Source organism: Micrasema longulum, unplaced genomic scaffold (assembly GCF_059751315.1).
Source record: "Micrasema longulum isolate JH-2025_06_02 unplaced genomic scaffold, ASM5975131v1 h1tg001600l, whole genome shotgun sequence".
Lineage (NCBI taxonomy): Eukaryota > Metazoa > Arthropoda > Insecta > Trichoptera > Brachycentridae > Micrasema > Micrasema longulum.
The window spans coordinates 5,225-25,815 of record NW_028278781.1 but is presented as its reverse complement, the minus strand read 5'-3'; the positions used below and the strand labels follow the sequence as shown (position 1 = coordinate 25,815).

Below are 20,591 nucleotides of genomic sequence, written 5' to 3'. Positions count from 1 at the left end.
TACTATTTTATTTTATTTGGGAAATCAACAGTTCTTCATACATATTTTTAGTAAACAAACAGATATAGTGTATAAACTCAAAAGTAATAACAGATTTCCACATAGTATACAAAATTAGTACAGATAATACATTACATATCAAATAAATACACACAATTTATACATATAAAAATGTTATTTTCATGTACTCAATAATCAAAGATTTTTTAAATATTTATTTTAAGAACATTAAGTTACTGTAAATTGGGCGGGATAAGGACGAGAATGCTTGAAGAGAGGATAAGGAGGGGAGGGAAGATGTACATATTTATTATTATAATGTCTACTAAGTTACGTAATAAATTTTTAGTGTAAATTTTAAATCTGACAGAGTGATGTTTGTGTAATCTATATTTTTAAATTTTGTATTGTACATTGAAAAAGTCCTACGAAAAAAAGCATTTTTAACATACGATGTTTTACTTATTGGTACATGAAACAGGTGGTACCGTCTACAAATCCTGGCTGGCACATGTATTGTTTTTAAACTAAGCAGCTCTGTACAGATAATCAGATAAATTTTACTGAAGGTATTTTGTTCAAGCACTTTGCTTGATGTTTTAAGAACCTTATTTAAATGGACAATTTGGACATACCACGGTTTTCTTCTGGGATGCGATTTATAAATTTATGATTGTATTCCGTGTAAAAGCATTGAAATGGTGATACAGCGCGCTAACCACTGAACCACGGAGTGCGGTGTCAGTAACATAATATAAAATAGCAAAGTGAAGTGTAGGTAGCCAGCCAATGTGGTTTTATTGTAAAGAATTTTACAGTGAAAGTATTGTATGTACCAAGATTCAATCTTCACAGGTTGAATTACAAAACACAAATATTAATTTTGTTTTAAGTACAGAAACGCATTTAATTTATGTGCATATATTTAAAAAAAAAGGTATATCAAATTAACCCTTGGGGATCGTTACATAAATAGGAATGAATTAATAAGACGTAAAAAAAAGTATTTTGGACATATTTTATTAAAAAATAAATATTTGCGTTCTTATGATTTTTTTTATTTTTTTTTTTATTTATTTGATTTTACAATACGCCCAAGGGGCATTTATAAAAAATATATAGGTAAGTACAAAAAAAAGTAAGTAATAATTTAAAAGATAAACAACGCCTTTTTGTATACATGTAGAAACAATAAAAAGCATACTGCCATGCAAAATAAAAAGTGAAACTTTACATAGTAAAAAAGAAAAAAAAAATATGGATATAAGAAAAGTAATTGAATTAAAAGGCAAATTGTAAATAACTTGTAAACATTAACAAATTACAAGAGGTGGAGAATACCTTAAATAACGGAATATGGAAGTCAAGGCATTTACAGGGCTTATGACCTGTCATGTATGTTCAAACTAATATGGATGTTCAAACATAGGCAAAATGGTGAATGTTACACAGTGTGTAAAGTGGCCGCTTAAACCAGCCAATGACAGGTCATAAGCCCTGTAAATGCCTTGACTTCCATATTCCCTTATTTAAGGTATTCTCCATCCGTGTTGTAATTTGTTAATCTTAATGACCCCCGAGGGGGTGAAATCCAGTATTTTGTCTATGAACATTTGGACAAACTCAAATATTGTAACTTGTAAACAATTTAAACAAATATATATATACTTATACGTATAAAAAAAGGTATTAACAAATTATTGTTAAAAACAAATAATAAAAATTAGTTTAAAGTAAGTATATATAAGATACATTTTATGTACCAACTTGTAAAAACAATTATACCTCGAATTCATTCATTAGACGTACCTGTAGAAATTATAACGGACTCAGTATTGATGTAGACATTTTTAACTGCACGTTGCATTTGTACAGAAAATTTCTTCATGGGGTCGATTATTTGGGATAGTTGCTGAATGTACATCTTGAGTGGTTTATGCTATGTATATGTGCCGCATGTAATGTATATGTTTGTGTATGTTTTATATGTGCGTTCATGTGTGTGTGTGGATGGCTCGGAGTGTGCATTCGGTATTTTTATTTATTTTAATTTATTACCTCCATGGAAAACGCAAATGTCAACAATTATCCTTTTTTCACTTAAAATTCTTATTTATTTTTTATTTTTTGTCACATTTAATGTTTATATCTTTTTAATTTATGAAAACTTAATTGGTCTTTTTATGTTAAAAAATTGTTGTTTTTAGTACTTATTTTGTATGACTGTATGTTTTCTAAATAAAATAAAATAAAATAAAATAAATAAATACATAATAACATAATATCTAGTACACAAAAATTTTTAATACATTAGTTTCAGAAATAGATAATAATAAATAATAATAACACATCAAAAACCGAAAAAAAATTGTATGAAAAAGACAGTTTTATTACGACATTAATAATTAGTTTTAAACAGTGCATTTAAGAACGTTTTAAAATAAATTATTGTCGAGATTTACCGAAATATTTGATTTTGAGGATCATCTTCAAAGCGTTGTAAATAACTCACTATTGGAAAATGGGAATCAAGTTGGGATAAAGTGGGATTCAAACCATGGCCCTTTGAGTTGTGAGTCCGAGACACTAGCCACTGGACCACAACCCGAATCGTTTATAGTACTAACTTTGTGAATCATTGTAACATATTTATTTATTTATTTATTTTGTTCATTAACGCCCAAAAGGCATTTACAAAAAATAAAAACGAAACACATACTAACATACTTAATAATAAACACAGAATATACAGGAAAAATATGTAAAATTAGTTAAAGAGGATATAATAAAAAGTTTTACAAAGTAAAAAAAAAAAAACAATAATAACAAAGGTATGCAAGAAAAAACAGTAAGCATATAAACAAAAAATGGAAAGATATAAGCTTAAAAAATAATTTCTGTAAAGCAAACAATGAATAAAGTGTTACGATAAGCAAGAAAGACATTTTTAAGTTAAATTAATAAACAAGCAAGCATATATTATCACGAAAAAATAAGAAATAAAAATATGTATCTATGAAATGCGTATTTGCCAATACTACAATGAAATTTGATATAATAGTAAAAAATAAAAAAACAAGTATTTGGTAATAAAAATAAACAAGTAAGTATTTTTTAATTATGGAATTGAATTGTCAATAATAGTTTGACGAGCAGCTACAAATAAACTTGATATTGTGGACTTGTAAGATAGTAAAGAATTGGACAGAATGTCTGCAGCCGTTCCATAAGTGTTTCCTAACCTATGCAGTCTCGGTATCAATGAATTGTTTTATTGGTTGGAAGAAGTACTGGAGCAATGAAACAATAAAGTACTCCTAGTGTTGACAGCAGGTACTCTAAAATTAATCAATTCAAGTATTTTTGTTTACAATTTTATAGTCCAGTGAGATCATTAATAGTTCTTCTTTCAGAAAGTGTTAAAGTGTTGTTCAGAACATATGATATTTTTGAGAATTAAAAATACTTTTTTGTCAACCCCTTGATTTGTTTACAACCGACGAGAATTTGTTTTTTTTTATTAATTTTCTGACAGAACGCAACACGATAAAAAAAACTGCTTTTAATAATGAGTATAACTCGCTCGCTCAGATGCTTAGCTAAAAACATGCTAAGCATTTGAGCGATCACAATGAACAATAATGAACATGCTTAAGTTATCGCAGTCATAAGTCAACGCGTGTGTAATCTCTAAGTCAACGCTCGTGTTGGTTTGTTTTTTGTTTTCTTCGTAAATAAATACAGTTCACTGGTGAAAAATCAGCGTTTACTTTATAAAATAATACAATATAATGCATTTGCAAATTAGTAAAGAGTATCTAATACAAAAAAGTGAAAATTAAATTACAATTACTATGGCGACTGCTTTTTCTTGACATTTGGCTGGCTAAACGCAATGAATATCATGATAATTAATAAATAAATAAATTTAAAAAAATGGCAGTTTCGGAATATTTTCCAAATTTATACCGGTGAAATTCAAATATGTGATTGCGCAGGATTGTACGTCGCGAAACGTAAATATTTTGACATTTAATATTAGGTGTTCACGGATGTTCCGTTGTGATCGCGAATACGATAAACAACCACGGTGAGAAATTGTTATCACGTCGATAGTTATTTGTGATTGAGCTACTGACTTCGAACGTTGCTGTTTGAATATCGTTTTGCAGTTACGGCGCGTTTGCTCAGTGGTGCTTGCAACAAAAATGTATTTAACGCCAACTGGTTGAAATATTTGCAAGAGCGCGTGCGCAGAGTTCAAGATTACTGCTTCTTACTTTGTAAGGTCGTCAATTATTCTATTTATCGGCAAAACGAATCAAAATAAATAGAAAATAACACTTAATGATTCACTATTTGTTATATACTATTTGTACCCTCAATTGTTATCGTCTTTGTCTTTAAACACCATTTTTTTTTTTTAATATTTATAATTCTTCCGTTCGTGTGTATGCCACTAAACTCTTCCTAAACGGTTGGTCCAATTTTGATGATTTTTTTTGTGTTTGCTCCCTGGATGGTTTAGATTCGCAATTGGACTCGGTTAGTAGAGTGAAAAAGATTGAAATGCTAAACTCAAATGTCACTTAGCATATAGCATTCGCATTTTACTGAATTTCAAAATATTTTTCTTTACACATTTATACATTTTTAATGGTTTTTACTATGTTTTCACAACATTTATTCCTTTGTTTTTACTATGTTTTTACTACATTTTACATTTTATTTTTTTATTTTTTATTTATTATTTATTTTTTCTTTTATTTAGGAAACATACAGTACGGTTACACAGTTTTATATTTTACACAGTTAGACTTAACTCTAATGGACCAGTGAAGTTTCCATATTATATAATGATTATATTTAAGGTTATTAATTTAAGTACTAAAAAGAGAAGGAAAATAAACATAAATAGAAGTTGTTTAAAAATTAAAATTAAAGTAAAAAATGAAGAATATTTGTAAAAGTAATTAAAAGTTAAGAATTAAAATAAAGAATGAAAAACATGCTCAGATGTAAAAATAAAATAAAATAATAACATTTTTTTAAAAAGGAAAAACATAAATATTCACATACATATTTTAAGGGATTCAAAGAAACGATGAGAAGAATCTTTAAAGAATCTTTATATAAGAAAATAAATTTATGTCAATTTTATGTCAAAATTAATGACACATAGTAAGAGCAGCAATATATTGATTTCATATACATATACAATATAAGTAATTAAAAGTAGTTTAAAAGTATAAAAACATGTCAATGCAGCAGAGAAAAAAGAAGGAATAACAGGTATAGCAAGTTATATTTAAAATTTGAAAAAGCAATATAAGAAGAAGATTTTAAACCAAAGGTAGTTGATAAAATTTCAGTGAAGCGATTTTCGCAGTAATACACATTTCAGTAGAAAAAATTGATTAAAATTAACAATTAATTTATAAATGTTTGGAATGTGAAGTGATGTAAGAGAAAAAGTACGTATTAACTACATTTTTAATAAATTTTTTACCATGTTTTTACTCCATTTTATACTTTGTTTTTCACTTTATCCTGTATCTTTATAACTGTTTCAATATATTGATTACCGTCAAACGTGACAATTTTGCCCAGTTTTAACAAACTTTTACAATATCTTTTTTTTTTTGTATCGGACTACTCCTATCCATTTTGTTGAATGGTGATATTTATTATTCTGAGAATGTTTACAAGTACAAAACGTTTGCTTTTCTTTTATTTATGTAATTTTATAAGACAAAACATGCTGGGCAAAATTATCATATTATTGAATATTATAGATATTCTTACATTTTTTAAAATAATAAATAATTTTTGAATGGTTAAAATTAAAATTGGTTTTTGTATAACAATTTTTAATTTACTCACAAAAAATGACTCAACCTTGCAGTTTTTAAGATTTACATTGAATTTATGAAAACTTTGACGCAAGATTACAGGTTAAGGTAAAGACTTTGATGGTGGATGGGAGATGATTCCACGGTCGAGCGGTATGGACACTATATGAGTTAGAGAAGAAAAGGAATTTTGGTCAGCCAGACTTCAAAAATCCCTAAAACTCAACAATGTTTAAGTATGTCCAAATGCTTGCAGACTGGCTGGATTTCCTCCCTAGGGAGTTATTCATATTTCAATTTATTTCAACAGTGAGGGAAAACATAATTGAGAAGGGAATATGGACGTCTGGACAACGGATGGAAGAATTGAGGAAATGTGGATGTTTGAACATGGGCAGAATGGTGAATATTACACAGTGTGTAAAGTGGCCACTTAAACCAGCCAATGACAGGTCATAAGCCCTGTAAATGCCTAAACGCCCATATTACCTTCTCAACTATGTTTTTCCTCTCTGTTGAAATAAATTAAAATCCTTAAAACTGTTCAAATAAATATTATATCCTTTTTTCATTATAAAAAAACGAATGTATGTATTTGTCAAAGTAAAAAACATTCCAACAGTTATGTTGATTTGATTATTAATTCTTTTTAAAAAATGCTTTTATCTCAGTTTATTTTTTTTATAACTGCCAGCTTTCTGCATAGCTACGGTTATTTGATGCCATTAACGGAGATGTCTTTCTCATTTTTAGAAATTTTGTTACTAACTTGTTTTAGAATCCCGGCAATATTGCCTTCTGTAACATGTTCTTCATCTTTGTTGTAATACGTCAATCAATTATCGGTTTAATTGTCAAGATTCATATCATGAAATGGCGTTTGAAATGCATCAAAGGCCACATAATTTCATCAGCACGAAGCCTTATTGATAATTCTACAAATTGCTAATAAATCGGACCAATTAGAAAAGTGTAAACCGTGAATTGTTTTAAAGAATAATTTGCTAAAACCGAATATCATGCTAATGGAGAAAAACACAATTTATTAATTTGATTAGACTAGACTAGATTATGTATTCTGATAAAAAGGAAGGGAGTTGTGCGATTATGGGCCTAACTTATAAACTCGGCGGATTCCAGAAACTATCTACTAGCCAGCGGGCCACATGGCGACGATATCTACCTACTGTCTACAAAAGCTTCTCTTCGGACATCTATCTCCCTTTGTTAACCATGGAGTTGAAACAGTGTTTGATTTATTTAGTTTTTTATTGCTTACTTCTTGGTATGAACACTTGACCAATTTACTACTATACTATATTTTTTTAATAAATTTATTGATATTGTTTTAACTTTGCTGGAATTCCTCTCACCCATGCGCTTTGTAGCTGCACGATGATTGGTTATCTAGCTTTAATATATCAACTTTAAAATACCTTAATTTTGTAAACGGGGTCTAGAATTCCAATCGTCTATGCGCTTAGTAGCAGCAAGGCGTGTTGTAATCTTACTCCTTTTTACTATTCATATTATTATTATTTTGTAATACACTAAATTTATTTGTCAATTTTTAAATGTGTAAATGGGGGCTAAATTTCTAACTGTCTATGCGCTCTGTAGCTGCAAGACGTCCTGTAATCTAGCTCCTATCTATTATAATTTTTGATTGATCTTAATTGAAAACGAGGAACTAGAATCCCAACCGTCCATGCGCTCTGTAGCTGCAAGACGTACTGGGATATTTATTAATTGTACAGCGCCCTTGAGGTGATTTTCACAAAAATGGCGCTTTATAAATTATCCAACTATATATATATAAAGTTACACTTAAGTATAGTGGTTTAATTCGAATGGAAATACCATTCTTATTACAGTAGTAGAATAAGGTTGGTATTCCTATCCGAATTATACCACTATATTTAAGTGTAACTTTACGCCGATTTTATAAGTATTTATTTGTTTGACAGTTTATATACATATACAATAAATATACATATAAGGGCGGGCATATTGCCTTAAGGCAATTTCTTCCTACCTACCCAAACCGTTCAATGTGAGAAAATTATAAATACATGAACATATTGAATCTTACGATTTTATACAAAAATGAAATAAGTAAAATTTAATAATAATAAGTAAGGCCCTTAGACATTTTAAAGTGCCGTTCTTTCAAAACCGCGCCATTAAAGATCCCCTTCTTTCGCATGCGCAGGGTGTACAATAAGATTAAAAAATGTAACGCAAAAAATATGAATATTTTTGGGAATTCCTTAAGTCAATTTAAAAGGAATTTACTATCTATTAATATGTAATTTTTAGAAGTAACCATAATGTAATTTTTTCTACCCTTTCTTTTTAGTATTTTTTATTCATTTTCCTAGTTTTTATTAAGAGTTTTATTACAACTTAAATTTTCTTTAGCATCGTGGTGTAATTTTTAAAAAAAATGGTTTTTATTTTTTTTTTCAAATGTACAAAAATAATCAAAATCTAGATCGCGCCAAACGAATAATAAATAAAAATTTACCAGCGCGTTCCTAATACATTTTTTCCCCTCACAATAATGCTGAATTGCGAATAAATGGTCAAAGAATCGAGAGAGTGACTAACTTTAAACACCTCGGCAGTCAAATCACTTCTGATCTGGATCCGGATAGGGAAATTAGATGCAGAATAGAGATAGCACGATCAGCATTCAATGGCATGAAATCATTCTTCTGCAGTGATGGTCTTAATTCAAAATTGAGACAGAGGATGGTCAATTGCTATGTGTGGTCAATACTGCTCTACGGGGTTGAAACATGGACTCTCAAGGTGTTTCGGATTCATTATCTTTTATTCAAGTGTCAAGCCATTCCTTCTTTTGATTCCGGTGGTCCTTGTTTTGAATCCCAATGTACCTACTCCTCCCTGACGGCGAGTCAAGGAAACAACGCGCGACAACACAACGACGAAAACCGTACCGCGAGCGTGACAGTGATTTCGTATCACCAACATTCAAGGAAACGTTCAAAGTGACCAGTGCAAATGATAACGGTGTTTTTCTGGACCAGTGCCAAACGGAGGAAATCGTAAGTCTTTACTCCTTTCATTAATTCCATGATTGACACTCAAAACCATAACGTCAATTAGTTTACCTAAAATCAAACGTTCCCTGTTTTCTTAGAACACGCGTATCGCGAGAGGGCAGACCTTGTTTACAGTCCCGAGGTCGAAGGTATCGAGCTTCCAACACAAGGTGAACTTCATGAACCGATTAGAGGTTTTTGAAATGTGGCTTCATCGGAGAATGCTGAGAATTCCGTGGACAGATTTAGTGACCAACGTGGAGGTGCTGAGACGAGCCAGTGCCGAAGAAGAACTACTGTCCTCAATAAAACAGAGAAAACTCGCATATCTGGGCCATATCATGCGCGGAAGCAAATATGCGCTTCTACAGCTGATCATGATGGGAAAGATCGAGGGAAAACGTGGAGCTGGAAGGCGACAGATGTCCTGGCTGAGAAGCATCCGCGACTGGACGGGAGTGCGCGGGGTCGAGGCGCTGTTCCAGTTGGCGCAGGACCGGAATGCCTACTCTAGAGTGATCGCCAACGTCGGGGAGACCTGATATGGCACAGAAAGAAGAAAAATATCAACTTAACTTGGTGTACTATGATTGGCAGAGAACATTCTAGAATTCTTTCGCTGCACGTAAACGTATGTTTTGCAATCGATCGTTACTAGGGTGATATCGAAGGTTTCCAACCCTCTAGGAACTCAGGAATTCTCCGGGAAATATTTTTCTAATCTTCCGACTCCCGGGATGCAGCTAAAATCCCCAGGAATCGATTTCTATACGACAATTAATATATGTTGCAAAAAGTAATATAATTATAATTTAGCCAAATATTGCAATTTTGGCGTCCGTTTTCAACGAGATGTAAATATGTGACTCACTATTGGAAAATAGAAATCTGGTTAATCTTCATAAAAATTCAACTTTTCCCTCCATCCAATTATTTCAGGAAGCTGAACTTTTGAAGCTATTCGAAATCTATTGCCAGCAATGTTTGAAATATGTTTTTATGCCCCAAGATTTTTTTATTTAATAGATCTAGTCAAATATTGAATAGTTTACTTAAGTTCCTAATTGTAAATCCAGACTCGGGCAAAGACACTCATTTGTCATAGGTTCAAAACTTTTTAATGCATATCGCAAGGACAATATGATATATTTTGTTGCCCTTTAATAATAAAGAATATTTTTATGTTTTTTTTTTAAATAGAGCTTTTAAGTATTTTTTTACGAAATACGCATAAATAATGACCACCAAACAAAATTCTTTAAAAAGTAAATTTATTTATTTATTCATATTTTTCGCTTACAAACTATAATTAATAATAAAATAATGTGACCTCACTGGGGTTTCCCGTGCCGAGGACACGTAACAATACACTTTTTTGAAATTACATTTGAGAATAAACAAAGAAGACCAACTTAAAAAACAAGGTATTTATGTACATCTGTATTATTTATATTAAATTAAGCTATTTAATAAAATAATCTTTCTAAAATATTTAACATGTTACCAAACAATATTAAAAATACAGAGTTAAATACAGGAGTGAGACGTATGCCCAAATTATGGCTGATCGAAAAAAGTTTTTTGTATTAGTGATAGTTTTTAATTTTTAATAATGTTATAAAATACGGTATAACATGTAATGTTTTTCAAGTACAATTATTAATAATGTTTGTTAGTATGAATAATCGAAGCAATTTACAAGAACTCGCTGACGAGTTGTATGTATGCAATTCATCAGGACTGCAATTTTAAGACTATTCGTGTAAATATATTTTTTTAAATTTGAAAAATAATGAATTAAGTCTTTCTCAGAACTCCTGTACTTAACACGATTTCGTTACAAATTGTCTGTTGGACAAAAACGAACTGAAGCGACGTCCTGTAATAGTAGCTGAAACATCGGAGCGAATCCAAACTACACGAGATCACCCAAAAAATACGGTACATGTGAAATATCATATATTCTGTACTATTTTCTAAATAAACTGTAACGTGTAAACACGTGATTGTATACCCATGCGTTGTGTCCCGGTCCCGTGTTTTCACGTGGTTTACCTGCTGTCTAAAAAAGTGCATTTTATTGACATCTAGTGGCTTTTATTAGTACTTTTCTGCTGCTGGTAAACCACGTGAAAACACGGGACCGGGACACAACGCATGGTTATTATAATCACGTGTTTACACGGCTCCGAGATACAAAGCACAAACAAAGGAGTAAGACCCTGTATATGTGCGAACATTGCAATGCGCAATGTGGCTCTTCATAAAGGCCAATGTGGGCAACACTATCATACAAAAATTACTTATCAAATTGTTTAAAATAACTATGAGAAGTTTTAATTGATTTAACCCAGTATTTTCATAATTATGACACTTTTAAGAAACCCTTCACAATGTATGAAATTTCACAAAAATGGGCCGGGCACAGGGTAAACTCAAAGTGCTGAACAAGAATTTTAGGTAATATACGAATATTGGAGAGTAGAATTTATTTAGCCGAATTATTTTTTTGCTTTCAAACACCGTGTTCAACAAACTTTAGTGTGTAATTACAGGTAATTATATAAAATGTTAATGTGTTATTGAATTAGTAAAACTGTCTTACCTCTGTCCTTAAGAGCATCGTCTCCTGTTGCTCCTATGTCCTGAAGGTTAAAATCATTCCTTATATCTTGGATGGAAGAAAGATCGTTAAGACCAAAGTTTTGATCTCTAAATACCACGTTATCATTATTGTAGTTGATTCCGTTGGCCAGGGAGTTTCCTGTGCCTCCTTGGTGAGAGTTTGATTGAAATGGCGGCCCGTTGTCGTTGGAGTAAGGAAAAACGACCCGAGGAGTTCTGGATTTCCACACAGGAATCTGTGGCGACTTGGGAGCGAAACCAGGATTAAAATACCCGTTTTTTAAGTCAGGGTTTTGGAAGTTAGCGCTGTAGTAAGGATCGAAGTCTGGGTTGCTGAATGACTTAGGCGGCGCAAAGTACGGGCTGTGGAAAGGGTAACGAGGGTGGAACGGCTTCGTTACTGCAAAGCCAATGTTCGAAGGGTGTCTGCGAGGTCCCGGAGTAAACTCGGGGAATCTCGTTGGATTCGGACTGTAATCATCTTGGTAGCCTCTTTGACTGTTTTCTCTCTGCGGCACGAAACCAGCATGAGGCGGGCTAAAGCCGTCTTTGAACGATTTAGAATTGTGATCTCCTTCGCTTTCAGACGTGCTGAATTCTTGCTCCGGAAACCCGTCTTCGTAGTCGGAATCCTCGTCTTGGAACGTAACTGGGCTCCTCGCCTGCGTGTAATCGTCGCTAGGCAGCGATTGACTAGGTTTGAAATCTTCTCTGTAATCGTTCGGTTCATCCCTAAAGGTAATTTGGGACCTGCGCGCCCCCGTCGCTTCGTCCGGCGGACCTGTCAAACCGGTTTGCGCAACGTCAGCTGTCAGATCTGTCGTTTCTTCGAACGACCTCGCCGCTCTCGTTCGCTGTCTCACGAAAGGGAATTCCTGCCTATACGATTGCAGATTGATCCTCCGTATCTGCCTGATATCATTTAGTTTCGGGGATCCTCTGCCAGGGCTGTCGATGGCCTGAGCGAGTAGCAATCCAGCGATTAATACAAGGACCTTCCATCTGCTTTCTCCCAACATCCTACAAAGAGTATCTCCTTCGTGAAGCGTGCAAATAATATTTTAAATATTCGCTTCATCCATTGACCCCGAAAGGTTCAGACTTCGCAGTGATTTTAATTGAGCTTTTCTCCAGGTTTTATGAAGAGCTTTATTTTTCTTCGACCATAATCTCCCTTTCGTTCGGCTTCGGGTTTAGGAATCTTTATCAACTTGTATCCTTCTTTTCGTTTGTCCTGCGTTCGGGAACTTGGTCGGCGGCGTTACGCAACGGACGGATCGTCGTGAACTTTCTTTATTTCTCGACATAAACATTTGTTAGCACGACACTCACTTTCGTTTCACTTTCGCTTGGGTCTCCGACAACTCACGGCACATCCGCTCACCGCGACGGCTTGCTTCGACTGCCGGTAGCCGCTTTACTTTCGATTTCTTCAGCACCGCGAAAGCGATGGAAAGCCGAGTAAGTTCGTTGTGCAATGTTCGGATGATCGTATAGTTACGGCACTTGGAACATTATACGCTGTGTAATATGGGTGGGTTTCTTAGCATTGACAATCAGGAAACGTAGCATCGCTTCCATAACTAAATTGTCTGCTTCATAATGATGCATCACAACTCCAATCGCTAGAACCATTTAGTCAACATGAGTCGATTACTAGTGGGGATGTAATACTTACATGTTTATTTATTTATTCTATTTTTACGGCCTAAGCCAATTTACAATAGTTATATGAAGAAACATATGCACAAGAGACTGAAGAAAAAGAGTAAAGTGGAGAGGAAACTACTTAAAACTCTTCAGGAGAAGCCGGCCTGTTGGCAGCAGTCAACAGGCCTTCCGTTCCCCTAGAGGAGTGTTCGGCATTTTGTTCCCTACTTTGGTTTATTTTACCAATTGCCTGCACTATATTGACCACGTATGATGGACTGGCATCTAACCTAATTGATAACCTTATTTATTATTTATTTATTCAACACTTTATATACATATACAGTTTATGTACATATAAGGGCGGGCATATTGCCTTGAGGCAATTTCTTCCTACCTACCTAAACCGTTCAGTTTGAGAAAATTGCAAGTACACGAACATATTGAATCTTCCAATTTTATACAAAAATTAAAAACAAAGATTTAGAAAACAAAAATACACAAAAATTTACCACTATACTATGAGGAGAGGAAAGGGGATGGGAAGGAAAGAAGAAGGATATAGGAACCACTTAAATATTTAGATAGTGACATTTCAATCTTGACTTAAATGTAAACTCTAACATTAGTGGGTAGATTATTCCACAATCAAGCGGCTACTACTGTAAAGAGGGGCAAGAAAATAAGAGCGATGAAAGGGTATTAAAAGAGTTCTCTCGTTACTAGAACGAAGATATAGTCCGTGCTGTGATAGAGGTTAGAAGAGCTCTCTCAGATAATAAGGCGAAGTGGGATTATTTAAAATATTGTGCCTGATACTGAGCCAGTGTAGTTGCGTGCGATATTCGGTTATGTGGTCGAATTTGCGATGATCAAAGATACCTTACCGAATGTCATTGATCAAAATACACTACAGCCAGTTTACCAATACAGTATCCTTGTCGGCCTCGTGGCGTAATGTCTCGGGTTCGATTGCCGACAAGGTTGATATTAAATATTTGTTTAAAAGGGTGTTTTTTCAATAAAAATATTTCATAGTCTCTCGACTGGTTCCTGAATCGTGAGATCTTCTTACTTCCATGTAACAAAAATGATCAAGATACGCTGCGATCGGTGTACCAATGCAGTGCCCTATGCACTATTCGATGCGGAAAGGGAATGATGATTTTATTTTATATCTATTTATATAAATATACAATGTAGGTGCACATAAAATCCCAAATAAAATGAATAAAATAAATGAAATATGTAAATGAAATAAAACAAATAAATCAAATAAATAAAATAAATAAAATTGATAAAATAGATCAAATAGATAAAATAAATAAAATGAACAAAATGAACAAAACGAAAAAAATGAATAAATGAAACAAATGAATAAAATGAATAAAATGAATAAAATGAATAAAATGAATAAAATGAATAAAATGAATAAAATGAATAAAATGAATAAAATGAATAAAATGAATAAAATGAATAAAATGAATAAAATGAATAAAATGAATAAAATGAATAAAATGAAAAAATGAATAAAATGAATAAAATGAATAAAATGAATAAAATGAATAACATGAAAAAAAAATAAAAAAATGAATAAAATAAATAAAATATATAAAATAATAATACAAAATAAATAAATTATTATGATGATGTGTCCTATGGGTCTGGATCAGGATATGATGATATTTCATAAATAAAAAAAAATGGTGGCCTCCGTGGTGTAGTGGTCCAAGACGCTTGACTCACAAATGGAAGGTTCCGGGTTTTGATTCCCGGTGAGAACACAAAAATTCAATGCGATTTTTCTCAAGCCGTCAAGTGCAAAAATAAAATAAAACGCTTTTTTCATCCATAGGAATTTATTCAGGTCTAAAAGCGTTAGCAAAAAATGCGGTTTCGATACGTCAAACGGAAATAATTTTCAGGAAATAGAAGAATATTAATTGGATTAAAAATAATTTTGTTATGTTTGAGATGGTTGATTGAAAATGCATGTAGAACTGATACAATTAATCCCTAGTTTATAGTAACGGAATTTCACTTGCGTGTCTTAAAATTTTTCATATTTGTGGGTACAACGTCCATAAATCGATAATACACACATGCCTAGTGATTTTATCACGGCCCGTATTACAAAAGAAGTTATCTTTATTTTTTTAATCGTATTTATTTGTTAAGGAAATCATGCAGTCTTTATATAGATGCAAGGTACAAAAGAACAATGAAAAAAAGTAAGACCAATTAAAGATTTCACATTAATTTATTATGAATGCAGGTAGAGAGGGGAAAACATAATTAAATTCAAAATAAAAAGTACATAAAAGGGAGAAGGCATTGTAAAGCTCCAACTCTACTTTCCTCCCTCTCTCTCTGCTTCCATGAACATTTATATTTCTCAGTAAAAATTCACAACCAACAATAATTAATTAGATGCGGGTAGTAGATGTACATTTGAATAAGTAAAAATTAGAAGCTGAAATTAAAAGTAAAAATTAAAAGTAAAAATTAAAAGTAAAAATTAAAAGTTTAAATTAAAATTTAAAACTAAAAGTTAAAATTAAGAAATAAAATTAAAAAGTTAAATTGAAAGATGAAATTAAAAGCCAAAATTAAACGTTAAAAGTTAAGTTGGGGATAAATTTAAAATGTCTTTAATAGATCTGATAAAAATATGGTATTTACAGTGTAATATGTCGATGTCACTAAAACTGTCCTTATGTTCCAAGAAGCTAAACTTTTAGACCTAAGACAAATATATTGTTTTCAATGTTTAAAATGTATATTTAAGACCAAAATTTATTTACAAGCAATTCAAATAGATCAAGTCAAAGAAGGAATCGTGGGTTAGAAATACCACATTTTGAAACGAGGCTCGCACAGAGACATGCATATTTTATTGGCCCAAAAATATCTAATTCTTTTTTTACTTATAATATTTCATTGGTTCCAAACTTTCAAAAATGTTCTTCTTTTAAAAAACATGCACTATCCTGGATTCAAACTAAAGATGTAAACTCTTTTTTTCTATGATATATTTTGTTGGCCTTTGATGATAAGAAATATTTTTGTGTTTTTTTATATTTCGTTTTTTAATTACTATAAAAAAAATAACATTTTTTTTTTCTTTCTTATGTTACACAAAAATATTATAACTATCCATTATTTATTATAGGAGCAAAAATTCATTAATATTTTCTTATATACCCACGAACAGGCCATGCCTTTCTGGGATTTTTTGTTTACTATTTTTACTATTAATATGCCTTTCATTGCTATGTAATTATGCTTTATTTTTTTGATACTCTGTTTTACCTCTAATGTTTATTGTAAAGAACAAAAATATTTAAATAAAAAAAATTAAAAAATGTCATGTGTATTCTTCGAAGAGTGCTATTTTTCATATAATTAGTCATAGAATAAGGAATGTAAGAAGAGTATAGATTGAAGAGTCCTACGATTTATTTGAATTAAAAATAGTTTTGAAGTGAACACTTTTGATAAAATGCCTAATTGGGGATAAAAAAGCCTATTTAATAAACAAAAGAACATTATTTAAAACATTTAATTTATATGTGCTTAATTTTTTTCTTTTATTTAAAATATATTCAAGTAAACTGCTATTAATTGTATTATTTTACTCTGTCTTCTTATTTAAAAAAAATATATACATATGTATATTTCTTTAAACAATTTTGTATGTTTATTATTTTAAACGTATACAGTATTATGTCTGTATTATTTTTATTTGATTATTAATTCAAACTAATGTCTGAGCACCCGATGACAAACTATACATTGACTCTTTGTTTTTTTTATAATGTATTAATATTGTAATAATGTGTTTATTTTTTTAAACATTGAAATACAAAAAAAATATGTACTAAAAATGGGAATCTTCCCGGTATAAATAAATAAACTCTAACTATGAGAACATTTTCGCGTCATAACTTTACAAAATATTTTAGTCTGTAGGTTTAATTGGTCGATGGTATAGAAATATAGACAACTTTTGAGCATTAAATTCTTTAAAACAAAGATTGTTTTTATGATTATGAGAATAGTTCGCTCCTATGCTGAAGCGTGCTAAGAGTATTATTAAGAGGTGAAAGTTTTTATGTACATAAGCATCCATGTATATTTGATCTTCGTGTAAAATGTTAATCTTTTCATTTTGCAATATCGAATCGAATAATCGGCAGCGTGATCTTTTTTTTTCGTAAGAACGGGATAACCTTCAAATATATATCGCAGCCAAATAGTTAAATTTGCCACTCAACTGAGCGGCTTTTGTATTTATATATTTATTTAAACACTTTATATACATATACAGGCCTTGGTATTTGCAAAGTTCATGTACGGTGTGGAGCGTTGGACACTGGGGGAATCTGAAAAGAAATGAATCGAAGCTTTACAAATGGGGGCGAATGTTGCGGATTCCGTGGACGGCCAGACGTACGAATGCATCTATACTACAGTGCCTCGATTATGAACGCTATCTTCATCTGTATATATCGAGTATAAGCAGTAGCGGCGTTAGGGTAGGACGCCAGATATAAAGGGGCGCTGCAGGCGCCCAATTTTATCCACTCGCTCATCGAGCGAGTTCAACTTACTCGTAAATTTCTTAAATCTAGCAACAAACTCGTTATAGTGACCCACGATGAGACTATAACTACTTCAAAAGAGTCATTTGAAGTTGAATTTTTTGCAGCCATTTGGACACTACCTGAATTTTACGCAATGAAAGATTTGAAAAGTTAAATGAGTACTCAAAATCTTGGTTCAATATAAAAAAGATTCCGAAAAAACCAGACCTTCTCAAACTTTGTGGTAATTTCCAATTGAAATTAAAAGTAGATTCTAAATCCGATATAGATGGTTGTATATTGTGTGAAGAACTCATAAGTCTGAAATCGTTTTTGCCTGATCAGAATGTGGTAAATCCTGTCATTGTTTTGAATTTTATCAAAGATCGTAACTTACAAGAACTGTACCCAAATTTATGGATAGCGTTGCGAATATTGATCACTATACCCACCGTAACGTTTGCTTGTGGGGAAAGGATTTTTTTTTAAAGCTTAAACGGATAAAATCTTATCTATGATCGACAATATCTCAATCTAGATTTACAAACCTGGCATCTTTGTCAATCGAAAATGAAATTGTGGAAAACATAAACTCACGTACGTATAAAAGAGTTCATTGATAGAAAGGCCAGAAAAATAAAACTTTATTAGATTTATTTTTAATAAATGGTTATTTCATTATAAACCTTTTCTTTTTTTGTAAGGGCTTAAAGGGGTGGAAGATAGGGGGCGCCGTAGAAATCCCGCCCAGGGCGCTGGTAGTGCTAAAAAACCAGCCCTGAGTATAAAAATAGGAATTCAGTATTATGACGAGAAGTAATTTCGTCTGAGTTCGATAGGGATCATGTTAGGATCTGTGTTAGGATTTTGCCAGTAGTGTCTTGATAATTTGATATTCCTCTGTGATTTGGTAAAGATACGTATTGTTTTTCTTCTGTTGCTTGAGTGCATGTTGTACGGGGCTAATTATTCTAATGTTTCCTTTATGTATTTTAGTTTTGTGACGTTCTTTGATTTGTTTGTATTACTACGTTCTTCTTCCTTTCCGATCTGGAGCGAGCGGCCGCGGTCTCAATTTAGAAATAACACTGTATTCCTTCACTGTCATACTGGGAAATTAGAAAAAGGTGATTGTGCTGAGCATGTGTATTTGATTGATTACAAATTGACAATACTGCAGTGAGGGGTACAACGAAAGCTTTTAAAGATTCTTTGTTTTGTTATTTCTGCGGTTTGATTGTAAAGAAATATTACATTTTCGCTAAGTGAGTTTTAAAACATATTAATATTGATATGTGAAACTGTAGAAATACACAAGTCTTTATGAACAGTTTCGGGAAAGGGGTGGATGCTTTCATTGTATATATCGAGACGGTATACTTTATTTATTTATTTATTCAAACGCCTTTTAGGTTTTACATGTTTTTACATACATATATACAAATAAAGACATATATTTTACACAGAAGTAGCAAAAAACAAATAAATGTTTTTTAGAAGAAAAAGAAAAATATCAAAAATATCATCTTTCCATATTAGTATAAAAGTGGTAAGAACAGAAGTGCATTTTTAATATGAAGACAGAAATGCATTTTACACAAAAAAGGAGCAAAAAATAAAAATGAATTAAGAAAAGAAAGAAAAATTTTTAAAAAGTTGAAAAAATAAAAATCATTACATATTCGTAGAAAATATATGAAGATACATAATAATACATATATATATATGTATATATGTACTGCAGTGGAGAACAGGGGTACATTTTTTCGTATAGGTTATATTAAAATAATCTTAAAATTAGAAGAAGTTAGAAAAATACTAATTAAGAATACAGATATAAGTCAATAAATGGTAAACAACTAAAATCAAAATAGTATTATTTAGGTATTACAATTTAAAGATAGTAAATTGAAACACTGCCTTTTAAAATTCAAGTGTTAAATAAAATATATATACGAGTACGTCATTTGCGTATTCATTTGCAAATGTATGAATTCTCCTTATTGGCGAGTGTGCACTGTAGTTTTTGTGAATACATTTACATAGCAGAGTTTATTAAATCGGGTAACCCGGCCCGGAAAATTAGTTGTAACAGTTTGAAACAATCATATATTGAATTTAATATTTTGAATAAAAATAACAGATCATTCGATTTTCTTCTATTTTCTAATGTTTGTAAATTTAAATATATTTATTTAAGTATGAGTAATTAATATCTTCAACTGAAATACCTAATTTGAAATTAACGAAACGTAAAAAATTATGTTGAACTCTTTCAATATTTAGATTTATTTCAACAGAGAGGGAAAAAGTTTTCGAGAAGAAATTTGGAAGTCTAGGCATTTACAGGGCTTATGACTATTATTTATATGTACTTTATACTAATATGGTTAACTTCTATATCTTCTGTTCTAATTGTATCTTACCTCGGTATGTTCTACCTACTTGTCATATCAACATCATATGATCGAAACAAGCAGATAATTGACCGCAAACAATTAGTCCGCTTTCCTTACGTAATTAACATTTAAAATAGTTCTCATATATATTTTAAATGGGCTTCTGTAATAAAAAGTGCTCACTTCAAAGCGATTATAAGCTCTACTAAATCCCAATTCACGCAAAAAATGCTCGCTTGAACATGAATTTTGTATGACTTTTGGAAATCACCTAGACGGTACGCTTAGCGATTGTCTGTATGTATCTACCGATCGACTACAAAGCCGGCTCCTTTAACGTCTCGATACATACACTCGAAAATATAGTAAAACAGATGGAAAAAATATAATAACTTAATATTTTTTTTAGGG

The 20,591-nt window shown here is 31.5% G+C and overlaps 1 protein-coding gene across 1 annotated transcript in view; it reads right to left on the bottom strand.

The window, feature by feature from the left end:
* The window catches only part of LOC148274723 (uncharacterized), a 98,644-nt gene extending 85,692 nt beyond the window's left edge, over positions 1-12,952 (bottom strand). The window contains exon 1 of the mRNA XM_088236741.1: positions 11,526-12,952. Coding sequence (XP_088092867.1) covers positions 11,526-12,564 — 1,039 coding nt within the window. The 5' untranslated portion in view covers positions 12,565-12,952. The remainder of the gene's footprint in view (positions 1-11,525) is intronic.
* Positions 12,953-20,591: the final 7,639 nt, after the last annotated feature.